At 37.5% G+C, this 13190-nt stretch overlaps 2 protein-coding genes and 1 non-coding gene across 3 annotated transcripts; all 3 read left to right on the forward strand.

Annotated features, from left to right (window-relative positions):
• Positions 1-1368: 1368 nt before the first annotated feature.
• Positions 1369-9614, forward strand: LOC141826281 (calcium-dependent protein kinase 2-like). Its single transcript, XM_074713527.1, has 8 exons — positions 1369-1701; positions 7707-8215; positions 8301-8444; positions 8517-8669; positions 8765-9048; positions 9133-9260; positions 9343-9442; positions 9531-9614. Exons 1-8 carry the CDS (start codon positions 1511-1513, stop codon positions 9603-9605), a joined length of 1584 nt encoding a protein of 527 aa, XP_074569628.1. The 5' UTR covers positions 1369-1510; the 3' UTR covers positions 9606-9614.
• TRNAV-UAC (transfer RNA valine (anticodon UAC)) lies at positions 6949-7021 on the forward strand. The gene has a single exon. It is a non-coding gene; the product is annotated as a tRNA-Val (tRNA).
• A 904-nt stretch (positions 9615-10518) lies between the features above and the next one.
• Positions 10519-12696, forward strand: LOC141828545 (uncharacterized). Its single transcript, XM_074715992.1, has one exon. The coding sequence runs from the start codon at positions 10531-10533 to the stop codon at positions 12565-12567; it is 2037 nt and encodes a 678-aa protein (XP_074572093.1). The 5' UTR covers positions 10519-10530; the 3' UTR covers positions 12568-12696.
• The last annotated feature ends 494 nt before the right edge of the window (positions 12697-13190 follow it).

Consider the following 13190-nt stretch of genomic DNA (forward strand, 5'->3'; position numbering starts at 1 on the left):
TGGACTACGCCGATGGTATACCCCAGACTAGCTCTTAAATTTTTTTCTCTCCTCCCTAAATCCAAGTTTTTTTTCATGTCGTCGCCGTCGAACCCCCCCCCCCCCCCCCGGGCTACAGCTCGGATATAACTAAGTGTGGCTCCGCCTTTACTACAGAATATGGTTGAGTTGATTATTGCGGAACAGATTTATTACGGTAGGCAAGTATCAAATCTCGATGAAGCCAAGATAATGTCCTTTCTTATGATAGTCAACTATAACTTCCCGATTTACCTTCTCACAGATGATCGTGCGGTCAGTCATATAGGACTGTTGGGGTGGCGGATTTCACATTTTACTGTAGAGTTAAAAAAAATTATCGAAAAAACACTTATATAAGTTTTTTTTTAAAAAACTAGATTAAAGTCGAGGATAATACTATCTTATATCTTAGATCTATAGCTATCAGTTTAGGTCGAGTTCATCGGGTTAGCTCGTCCTGCCAAAATAATTTAGGCAGATTGAGTTGAAATTTTATCAATCCATTTTAAGATAGGTTCAGATGAATTAATCCGCCTAGGCCCGCAACCCGCATAGGTTGACCCGTAGCGGACTTAGGTTGGCCCACGGGTTGAGAAAGATTATTTATTTATTTTAAATTTTAAAATTAAAATAAAAAAACTCAATGGATTAGTGGACTTATTTGTCTAAGTCATAATTCAAAATTAAAAATTTTAACTTAATCAATTTAAACGATAATCCTAATTTAAAATTTTTAATATTTTTAATATATTTTTATATTTTAACATACTCGTGGGTTAGTCTGTCTAATTCACAACCTACTTTGAGTTAGATTGAATTGGAGATTTTTCAATCCGTTAAGTTAATGGGTCAGCTTGTCCCACCCTACTATATAATGAATTTTTAATGGATTAATCCATGATGGATGGGTCCGTTTGATCGATATGCTCCATCCTAGTGCATCTGTCTGTTTAAATTTATTTATTTTAAAATATCAAACAAATGTAAAAAAAATTCTTATATATCAAAACTACTTATTTGAATGTCTAATCATTTCCATCTTATTATTTTCTTTGCAACATTACCTTAAAATATATCATTTTGCATATTATTTGTCTGAGATTTATATTTAATTTAACTATTTTGATGGATTATCAAATTGAAATATGGAATTGAAACCTTCTTTTAAATGAGAAATAAAGCATCTCTTTCTTTGATTTCTCCATCCGTTAAAATTTTGAACTTATTGAAGAGCAACAGAGTGTTCTGGTGTTCCTGCGGAACACCTACTTTCGCATTCCTCGCGGAGGAACCTGGTTTGCTTCGCGATGAACGCCTCCACCGCTCGCCGGAACTCCTCCGCCTCGGCCGCCTCCTCCTTCTCGTCCTCCTCCGCGAGCTCTGAGTTCGTGTCGGCACGCCGGCTCCTCCCGCACGCCGGCGTTTCGACGCACACCGCCTTGTCCTCGTAGATAACTTCCGCCGGCGACGGGGCGAGGGAGCAGGTGAAATGGCCGTCGCCGCGGATCTCGAGGAACTCTCCGTATGCATCGTCGGAGGAGGAGGGGGGCGGGCGGCGGGACTCGGCGAAGAGGAGGAGGACGATGGCGTTGCCGAGGAGGAAGACGCAGCGGGGACTGAGAAGGATGGGGCCGAGGCGGCTGAGGAAGTCGGCGGAGAGGCGGGCGGCGGCGGGGGCGCGGGATGAGGACCAGGAGACGAGGAAGAGGGCGACGGCGGCGGCCTCGAGGCAGCGCAGCAGCGTGCCGATCTGGCGGAGCCGGCGGAAGCGCCGCATCGCGGCCACCTTCTCAGCCTGGATCGCGTCCATTTCCATTTTCCACTCTCCCCTGCAAGCCGATCGGACGGCCCAGAATCAATCAAGAGGAAATGTAGAAGGTGGAGATTGCTGCGTTCGGAGTGAAGAAAGCGAGCGGAGTGAAGAGTCTCCGGTGGCCAGCGGGTTTAATTTATAGAACGGTAAAAAATAAAAGTATTTAAATTATTAAATTATAAAAAGCGTCTTTTGTTTTCAAATCATGACGGAAAAAAAACACCCACTTTAATATTTTAATCGTATATAATTATTTAATTATTTTTTAATAAATAATTAGAATGCTCTTTCATTTACAAAGAAAAAGATCATTTCTTGGCTTTAACCTTATACAAATAAAATAATAAAAAAAATAATAATTAGGAATCATATCAAATCATATCATACACGTCAAGCACACGACGGCAATAGCCAAAAGGGTTAAAAAGTGAAAAGGACAGTCCGGTGCACTAAATCCTCATCATATGGATGTCATGTGGGGTCCGGAAAAGGATCCATTGTACACAGTCTTACCTTGCCTTTGACAAAAAGCTGTTTCCAGAATTTGAACCCCGTGATCTCTAGGTCACATGACAAGTTGACAACAACCTTACCGTTACACCAAGACTCCCCTTCGGTTAAAAAATTATTTATTTTAATTTAATTTATTTTTTGCTTGACCTGAAGATAGCCAGGCATGGAATCGACTAACAGTCCCAATTCAAGTTCCGAGCGACGGAAGGGAAGGGACAATAACACAGCTGCCTGTACGGCCGTTGGGAGTTCGTGGCCAGTACAGTTTAAAATATCAATATTTTATTGAACCGCATAAATTTTTTTTTATATTATTTATATCACGCTTCTAATTTTTATAATTTAAAAAATAAGTATTACATTTACGTTATACTCTTTCTTATTTTTGCACATTTTAAAATTTTACTTTATTCATACAAAATCAATGTGCTGTGGAATGATCTAAAAATATAAATACATTTAAAAATTTATTTATAAGAGTATTTGGATTTAATTTGAAATAATTTAAAATTTTCTAAATCTATCGATCAGTGAATTTTTAAATTTATAAAAATTTAATAAAATTTATCACAAATTTATTATGAGATTAGGACAATGATACTTACTAATTAATATCATTAATAAATTTTTAATGCTGGACAGAATAGAGATTATTTCGAAAGTGAAAGATTGTAGAAGAATTAAAAAGGGATGAAGATTGAGAAATTGAAAAAAAAAAATTTGGTAGAAGCCGTCGACGGTGCCACTCACTTCTAGGTTTTTGCTAAAAAAAACCTAAATTTTTATGAAACAATCAAAATTGGTCGTAAACGGCTAAAAATGCCATAAAACAAAATCTTAGTTTGACAAAGTCAAAAATATCAAAAAAATTAAAAATAAAAAATTATTATAAATAGTAAAAAATAATTTCGGAGGTACGGACGAAGTACTAAACGATGTCGGATGGGTCCGAAAGTGGGCCGGTATGGATTTATCGAATAAAGGTCTCTGAAAGAGATTTGAAACGCATATGACCGTGCTTCGTTCTGATTCTCGAATCAAAAGTTATGACCCATTGAAGTTCGACTATTCATGTGTTGCCTCTGCATCAATTTTTAATATTTCTCTAATTTAAAAAAAAATCAAACTTTTAAATTTTAGAATAATATAAATTCATCCGTTAGTTTTATCCGAACTAGAGAATTCTCATTTATTTTAAATCAAAATTAATATATTTATATAATTCTTCTTAATTAATGTATACAACTCAGATTTGAATTCAATCAAGTAAATTGAAAATAATAAATTTTTAAACTTACAATGATTTGATAAAATTTATCACAATCTTATTATAAGATCAAACTTTTAAATTTTTAAATGATGTAAAATCATAAGTCAAATTCGTTTAAAACTGACTTATGAATCTAAAGAATTTTAAATCATTTTAAATCAAAATCAATGTACTCCTACAAATCTTTTTAATATATTTATACATTCATATATGAATTCAACAACATAAATTGAGATTATTAATTTTTTAAATGGATCGAGAAAAAATTAAATGTGAAAAAAATTTGAACGTGGAAAAAAAGAAGAGTATAACGTAATTGTAATACGTGTTTTTAGAATTATAAAAATTAGGTATGTAAAATGAATAATACTTAAACTTGGGTTCGTTAAGAGAGAGTGTATATAACATTTACCTCAAGGATCCGTTAAATAGAAGTAGAAAGACACATCTAACCCCACGCCTCTCAAGGAATTTGTGTCATGGGAGACGTCGTTGGTTGGAGCTTTGGTCGAAAAAAAAAACAAGTGCCACTTTGATTACTAGTAGATCTGGTAGGCTGCAATATGCATTGAACCACCAACAGAAATCCTAATCTAAGCAGAAAATGGAGATCTTTTTTTTTCAAGCAACTAACTCCGTAGCAATATACAAGCTTTTGGATAGTTCTACCTGTGAATTGGAAGATATTTTTGTTTTAAGCTTCACCATCCGGCTGCTTAGTAGGAATAAAAAAGATTTCCAGTAAGGTAAGCCTCAGTAATGAGAAAACCACAAGTTTCTTCACCTAAAGACGCTTTGTACGGTCTCAAACTCTAAACTAGAGAACCACTTATCGTAAACCTGCACCTTTAACCAATTTCAGAAATTTCTAATGCACAAGTAGAGATATATCCGGCTCCTATGTCTAAGGATCCACAATGGCCTAAATAACTCTCGTCTTCCACCAAGATAGAAGTTATTCCCCGATCAAATGGGAGTTTTTTTTTTGTTTTTTGTTTCATAGTACGGCAGGCACTTATTCAAGAAGAACTACATGGTAATTTGCTAACCATTTTCTCACACCTCAATTTACTAACTTCTCTAGCACAATTACAACGAGACTTAAACCACACGCTACCGAGAACCCCAAATTTCAAGTCAACCCCACAATTGCTCCGCCATTAATTAATTATGAAGGATAATACAAAGGATCATCCGAATCAAAATTGCGAACCTTGATATGGATCGTGCCGCCTCCGAATTGGGACTTGCTCTTGTTGTGGAACTCCATCCACGCGGTGTTCTTGTAAAAGCAAGCACCTTTCCATTGCAGGTCGGCCTCAGGAGAGGATGCGGAGCCGACGAAGGTGGGGAGCAGGTCGACGGCGCTACGGAGGGAGCGGAGGAGGGGCCAGGCGACCCGCCGGGGAAGGAGGGGGAGCAGGTCCATGGCACGGAGCGGGGCCTTCCAGGAACCCGCATCGTCCCAGAATGAAGGCAAAGAGGAGGAGGAGAAGAAGAGGAGAGGGAAGGCAATTAGGATGAGGAAGAGAGGGAGAAAGAGGTGCTTGAGAGCAAGCCTTGGCTTCATGGCGATGGAGCTGGAGAAAAAGAAGAGGAGAAGAGGCGCAAGGAACAGAAGACGGAGGCTATCAGGACGTTCATTTTTTCCTATTATTATCCGCTCATAATAATAAGAAATGCTAAAAAAAAATAAAATTACTTAAAATGTATAATTAATGAATTTAATAAATTAAATTAATGAAACAACTTTTCCATGCCTTTAATAAATAAAATCTTAGAATTTTTTTGCAATCAAAAGGATTTGGACATTGGATTTGGTCGTCATATGCGCTTTCTGATTTATCTTGGTGGTTAAGAAGATTTTGTGTAGGACCAGGCCGATCAAGGGATTAGTCCATGAGATGAGCTAAGATTTATTATTATTTTTAAATAAATAAAATCTTTTTAATTTGATTGAAGACGAACTGTATTAAAGACATTTATGAGCAAAATGGCTTTCAGTCTTTCATTAAATCACTAAGTTCCTTAGTGGGACAAGTTCAGAAGACAAGGGCACAAGCTCCCTCTGTCATGGTCCTACTAATGTTAGAAATTTTGAATTCGAGATTTAGTTGCAACATATTATAAGGATGATTTTTCTCTCATGAGTAGTGGGTCAAAGAAAATATATTATTTTGATGGACTACTATAAGTATTTTTAAATTTATCTTAATAATTAATAAAAAAATTTGTAGAATCAGATTGATTATTCAAAATTAATTAGTATAAATGAAATATTTTATGTCAATTAAAAAAATACAAATAACGTGGGACCTAAGGGTAGGCCAACAGGCCTCCGCCTCGACACAATCAGAGTTTAAAATAATTATAATAAATTATTTATAGTTAAAAAATTTATATATAATCTAATTATCCACACGGGTCTAAACACATTTTTAAATCCATGTTAAATTAAAAATTATAAAATAAAATAGAAATTAATGTTCAGAATCGAAATATTAAATATTTTTATTATTAAAATTATAAATTATAACTACTATAATACTTTAAAAAATTAAAATATTTATATTATAGTAATTAGGAATTCTTACCTATAATAATAATATAAAATTAAAAATAATTATATATATATATATATACTGAAATAGAATAAAATATTGTTTTAATAATAACTAGATAAAGATCCATAGTACTTCCAAAAGTTTTGTTGATCCAAGAGGCTAGCACCTAGAGGATCGTGTCTAGTTCATGATTTCGGATATAGAGAAGTCACACTTGGGGCTCTTATTTGTTTGTGATATCATTCACAATTTCAAAAAGTATGAGATATGTTGTTTATTTTATGTCATTTTGTTTAAAATTATATGTACCACGAAGATCCATGTTATATACATATTCCAGATTCCAACAACTTCATTGGTGTACATTGATTTATTAAATTCAAGAACGACGATACATTAGGAACTAGAGCTTTGACGGATGGAAATTTCTTGTTAACAAGGAACATTCAATTAATCAAAAAATATCAATCTTAAATAAAAAAAATCAATATGCAACTAACGATTAAAGAATAGAAAAAAGACCAATACTCGCAATAGTATGAGAATCAATAAAGTTCTAACATGTTGATATATATTTTCTAGGCTTAAGAGGTATTCTTTTAGACCTAAGAAGTTTCCCATATCTATCTGAATAATTTACATTGGCCTTTAATTTATTAAGATCAAGTTACTTGGTAGATAATTTTATATTAGCAAGGAACTTTTGGCAAACTGATGGAAAGTAATATAAATTTTAATAATTATAAATAGGCCTTCAACTCACAACTGGTGCTGTGGTGTAGTGGTTATCACGTTAGTTTTACACACTAAAGGCCCCCAGTTCGATCCTGGGCAGCATCAATTCCGAACGCGTTTTTCTTTTTATGTAAAAGAAAAGGTGGAAGTTATGCCAACTTTGTGCCACTTCAAACAAGAGATTCTCCTCAAAGAATATAGCAACTAGTCGATGTTTTAGTTAAGAATGAAGAACAACTATGCACGAATTCCTCTCTCTTGCTACCTCTCAATTATGATGATGCAAACCAAATATATTATTCCATCGTGTTTCTTAAAAAAAAAAAAAAGAAGAAGTTGAAGGCAACATTGCCCAATTCGTTGTTGGCACGATTATGCTCTTTTGTCTTCCAATTTGAAGTCTTCTCCAACCCTTCCACCTTTTGCCAACGTTCTTCAAGTCTGAGTTCTTCAGCCCTTCTTGTCAGGCAGGCAGCTGTTTCAAGGTTCATCTTTCTTTCTTTTGACTAAATTTGGCTTGTTGCATGTTTGTTGTACAGCCTATAAGCACTTTACTGCATGCAATTTTTGTTACTGAATCAAAGTTTTGCTATCAATCTTCCATCTATTCCTCGAACCTGTTGTTAATTTGCCTAAAATTGCTCTTAAACTAAGCATTTTTTTAGATGGGTGTGTGCTTGAGCAAAGGAAAACGGCCGGTGAAAACAGATCAAGCTACTGGTGGCTTACCTCATCAAGCACCACCACAGACACCAGCCGGCCACCACCAGCAGCGGGAACCGCCGCCCGGCGGTGCCATCCTCGGCAAGCCATTTGAGGACGTGAGGTCCGTTTATGCCCTCGGCAAGGAGCTCGGCCGTGGCCAGTTCGGCGTGACCTATCTTTGCACCGACAAGGTGACCGGCGCGAAGTACGCATGCAAGTCCATCTCCAAAAGGAAATTGGCCAACGAAAGCGAGCGGGAGGACGTCCGGAGGGAGATCCAAATCATGCAGCACCTCACCGGGCAGGCCAACGTAGTCGAGTTCAAGGGGGCTTACGAGGACAAGAGCTCGGTGAACTTGGTCATGGAGCTGTGCGCCGGAGGAGAGCTGTTCGACCGGATCATCGCCAAGGGCCACTACTCCGAGCGCGCGGCGGCGACCATGTGCAGGGCGATTGTGAACGTGGTGAACATCTGCCATTTCATGGGGGTGATGCATCGCGATCTTAAGCCTGAAAACTTCCTGCTCGCTTCCAAGGATGAGGGAGCCATGCTCAAGGCCACTGATTTCGGGCTCTCGGTTTTCATCGAGGAAGGTGAGCTATCGTTCATAACACTCACAATAAGCAGAGGTTGACTTTTTCACTGTCGTAAATTACAGAATCTATTACCGTTGACCAGGCAAAGTGTATAGAGATATAGTTGGAAGTGCCTACTACATTGCTCCTGAAGTTTTACGGCAACGTTACGGGAAGGAGATAGATATTTGGAGCGCAGGTGTTATTTTGTATATTCTTCTCTGTGGCGTACCTCCTTTTTGGGCTGGTAATTAAGCTCGTCGTATACATTTCGATCAAATCCATTTGTTTCCTGCATCTTAATTTAAGTTCTCTCCAGACACTGAAAGAGGAATCTTCGATGCTATTATCGAGGGAGAGATCGACTTTGAGAGTCCACCGTGGCCATCTATATCGAACAGTGCCAAAGACTTAATCAAGAAGATGCTGACACAGGATCCAAAGAAAAGAATTACTTCTGCTCAAGTTCTCCGTACGTATGAATCTTGTTATGTAACTTAAATTCTCATGTTCGAGCAAGCTGAGTGTTTGGAAATATATCATGGAGCTGCATGTCTTAATTTTCAGAGCACCCGTGGCTTAAGGAAGGTGGAGAGGCATCAGACAACCCCATAGACAGTGCAGTACTGTCGAGGATGAAGCAGTTCCGGGCCATGAACAAGCTTAAGAAGATGGCTCTAAAGGTTATAGCCGAAAGCCTTTCAGAGGAAGAAATCAAAGGACTGAAGCAGATGTTTGCCAACATGGACACAGACAACAGTGGCACGATCACATACGAGGAACTGAAGACAGGATTGGCTCGCCTCGGGTCGAAGCTCTCAGAGGCTGAAATAAAGCAACTGATGGATGCAGTACGTAGTTACGAATCTGAACGAACCTGATCAGTTGCATTTAAGTATCAGGCTGATCAATGACAACATATGTCTCTTTTTCAGGCTGATGTGGATGGAAATGGAACGATCGACTATATCGAGTTCATAACGGCCACGATGCATCGGCATAGACTAGAAAGGGACGAACACTTGTATAAAGCTTTTCGATATTTCGATAAAGACGACAGTGGGTGAGTGTATGAGGAACTCTAGCTAGCTGCTAATATTAATTTGGCATTTTAATTCTTTTCTACTGATGACCCTCGTCGACAGGTTTATTACGAGAGATGAACTTGAGACTGCCATGATAGAGCATGGAATGGGCGACTTGGAGACTATCAAAGAGACCATATCGGAAGTTGATAAAGATAATGTAAAGTGTACACAGTTGATCAGTTGTTATGTTCATCGTAGACGTCCACGTACGTAATATTGATCTCTCTTGGTGCATGTGGTCACAGGATGGGAGGATCAACTACGAGGAGTTTTGTACGATGATGCGCAGTGGGACGCAGCCGCCATTGAAGCTGGTGTAGCTTGCTTGGTTCATCTTGCTAGCCATTTGGGCTAGTCCTGGCCTGTGGAGAAGGGCATTTTTGCTCATTTTACAGTGTTCAAATTTATTGATGAGATAATTGAATTAAATCAAGTTGAGTTTAAAATAAACTAAGTTGTTGAAATGGTTGTTCAAGCTTAGCTTGATTTTCTCTTTGTGAGCTTGAATTTTGTTCAAGTTTGATTTGAACTTGATTTATTTAGATGTTATCAAACTCTTAGTTTAAATTTGTTTGATTGTTTAAAAATTTTATAATTTTAAACTTGTTTAATTGATTATTAAATTTTATAATGAAAGTTTGTTTGTTCATTTTAAAAATTTCTTTATTTATTTTTATGTTGATGTTGATAAAAATTTTATTAATGAATATTATTCATAAATATTATTTAGTTCATAATTTTTGTTCGTGAACATTAACGAACTAAATATATATATAAATATATATATATATATATTTATTTATTTAATTTAATAAATTATTTAATTTATTTTATATGTATTGAACAAATATAAATAAACTTTTTACAAGTTGAATACCAAACTTTGCTTATCAAACGTTTGATTCATTTTACAGCCCTACCTACAGATTAATGAGTGGAAATTATGCAAAATAATTATTTTTGAGTTGAAACGTTCGAAGGGATTATCAAATTATTTTTTAAAAAAATATTTCATTTGTTAATTTATTTTTAATTATTAATATTGTGAAGTGAATGATTTGGTAATTTTAGAAAACATTGTGCCTCACGCGAGGTTTCACTGCATGTCTCGTAAACCCTCGCTCTTCCGTTCGCCGTTCCTCTTCCTCGCCACCGTACGCCTCCGCAGCCGCCGCAGCCGCTTTGCCGGTCCTCCTAACTTGCTGCTATACTCCAACTCTTCGGGAAGCGTCCTCAGAATGCTCTATGCGCGCTTCCGCGCATCGACTCCTTCGAAAAATCACGCCTTTATCCATCCAGATCAGAGATTTCGGCCGCTCGGTCCCTATTCGCTGCTCCACTGCGTTGCCGCCGCCTCCTCGCCAAGATTCGCAAGCCGTATTGCAATCAATATTCCTCAATTTGAGGCACCGCAAGTGGGCTTTCCTGCAACAGTTCTCTTCCTGCCTTGCCGACCCACTGTTAGTTCGCCAAGTGCTCTTTCGCTGCCGGTCTTCGCCTCGACTCGCTCTGGAGTTCTTCAACTGGCTGTCGTCGGAGCAGAAGAAGAGTAAGGACCTCACTCCTCCCGATTTGGACACCCTGTCCTTCCTGATTCATGTTCTGGTGTCCGCAAAGATGTTCGACGAAGCTTTGTGCATCATGAGGCAATTGATGCAAGAAAGGGGCATCCCTGTCTTAGAGCTTCTGGATGCTCTTGCTCGAAGCCGGAAGAGATACGGCGGCAGTCGTGATGCTTATGATGCCATCGTTAGGTGTTGTACTCAGATTGGCGCAGGCAAAGATGCTGTCTTGGTGATCCGGACTCTTCGAGCTAGAGGTGTTTGGGTGTCTATTCACGCTTGCAATAACTTGCTGAACCATCTTATTTCGAACCGAGATGCCGGTGTTACATTCTGGAAGATGTATAAGGAGATGATCACTTTGGGATATGTTGAAAATGTAAACACATTCAATTTGCTCATCTATGCATTGTGTAGAGAATGCAAGATCAGCGAAGCTTTTGGAGTTCTATGTCGGATGATCAATGGAGGGATTTCTCCGAATGTTGTCACCTTCAACATGCTCATTGACGGGTGTTGCAGAAATGGTGAGTTTGATCTTGCTTACAACCTTTTCAAGAAGATGAAGTTTGAGTCTAAGATTGCCGTTGAGCCAAATATTGTAACTTTCAATTGCCTCATCAACGGGCTATGTAAGGCCGGAAAGGCAGAGATTGGTGAACACTTGGTGAAGAGAGACATAGCGAAGAAAGGTTTACTTTCGAACATGCGAACATATGCTACTCTGATTGATGGATATGCCAGGGAAGGAAAGCTGGAAGAGGCTTTCAGGTTATTCGTCGAGATGGTGGAAGATGACATATTGCCCAACACTGTTTTATATAACTCCCTCCTGAATTGGCTATTCAAGCAGGGTCATTTAGAGGAGGCTTGTTTCTTGCTGTCAGATATGCGAAAGGTGCATGCTTCTCCTGATTGTTTCACATGTGCAATTGCTGTTGATGGCTACTTCAGGAATGGACTTGCACATGAAGCTTTAGGATACTACAAGCAGAGCAGAGAAGAGAAATTGGTTAACGATGTGATTCCATACAATAGCCTCGTTAAGCATCTCCACGAGCAAGGGAGGATCTATGAAGTGAAACAGCTCCTAGGAACAATGTTTTCTAGTGGTTTGGCTCCTGATGTGGTTACTTATAGCACTTTAATTGATCGATTCTTCAAGGACAGAAACTTAGATGATGCTTTTAAGATGTATGATGAAATGTTGAAGGATGGGCAAACGCCTAACCTTGTCACTTACAATTCAATCGTCCACGGCTTCTGTCAAGTGGAGCAGGTGGATCTAGCTCTGTTAGCCATCGAGGAACTAAAGGGAGCGGGCGTGCTTCTTGACGTATTCACATACAACACCATGATCAATGGATATCTCAGCCTTCAGAGGGTTGAAGAAGCTTGTGATTTATGCCACTCCATGCAAAGACTAGGCATAGCAGTTAATGTAGTCACTTGCAATATATTTATGAACTTCTTATGCAAATCTGGATGCTTTGACCTCGCAGAGGAGCTACTGAGGATTATGCTCGATAGATTTATTATTCCGGATCCGATAACCTATACGATTCTAGTTACTGCATTCCATAAAAGTTGCAGCGCAAGTAAAGTGATCGAGCTGCACGATTATATGGTTGTCAGAGGAGTCTCTCCTGATAAATTTACATACAAATCAATTGTCAGTTCACTTATTCAAAGAGAAGCTCATACTGATGCCTTTGTATGATAGATTCTTGAACATTTACTTGATTTACAAACAGTGGATGTATCCTTCGAGCAAGAACACTTGAGGATTTTGTCTGATTTTTGGTAAATCCATTGAAAGTGTTCAGAAAATCAGTATGATTGAGTTGAGAAGAAGCTCTTGTATATTTTGAGATTATTGATAAAAAAAGTCATTGCAATAAAAATAAAAGTCAAAGAGGACTTTTTGTATTGCAATCAACATTGTTACTTTCATTGGAAAAAGTAATCTTCATCAATAATTCACATAAAAAAAAGTTAAAACATCATCTTTTTGATTCAAAAGCCTTCTTTTTCTTTCTTTTTTTTTCTAAAGAACTTTTGTTTTCACTATTCTAATACATTATTTGATTACATCTCAACCATTAACATGCGCACTTATTCTATTATTTATCCATTTGGCTTACACAATTTGTAGAGAATAATACATTTATTGGTTTGATTTTTTAGATAATTTTGTACAATAGAAGTATTCTTTTATATATATTTTTAAAAGTATTTACAAATTTACTTCGATTAAAAATTAATCTCTCCAATATAATCAAACCAATTGAGCTCATGAGTTTAACTAACTTAGTTAATTTAATTGAAGCAAATGAAAGTATT

Source organism: Curcuma longa, chromosome 4 (genome assembly GCF_044706935.1).
Source record: "Curcuma longa cultivar G26 ecotype Majalengka, Jawa Barat chromosome 4, ITB_CL_G26_1.1, whole genome shotgun sequence".
In the NCBI taxonomy this organism is placed as follows: domain Eukaryota; kingdom Viridiplantae; phylum Streptophyta; class Magnoliopsida; order Zingiberales; family Zingiberaceae; genus Curcuma; species Curcuma longa.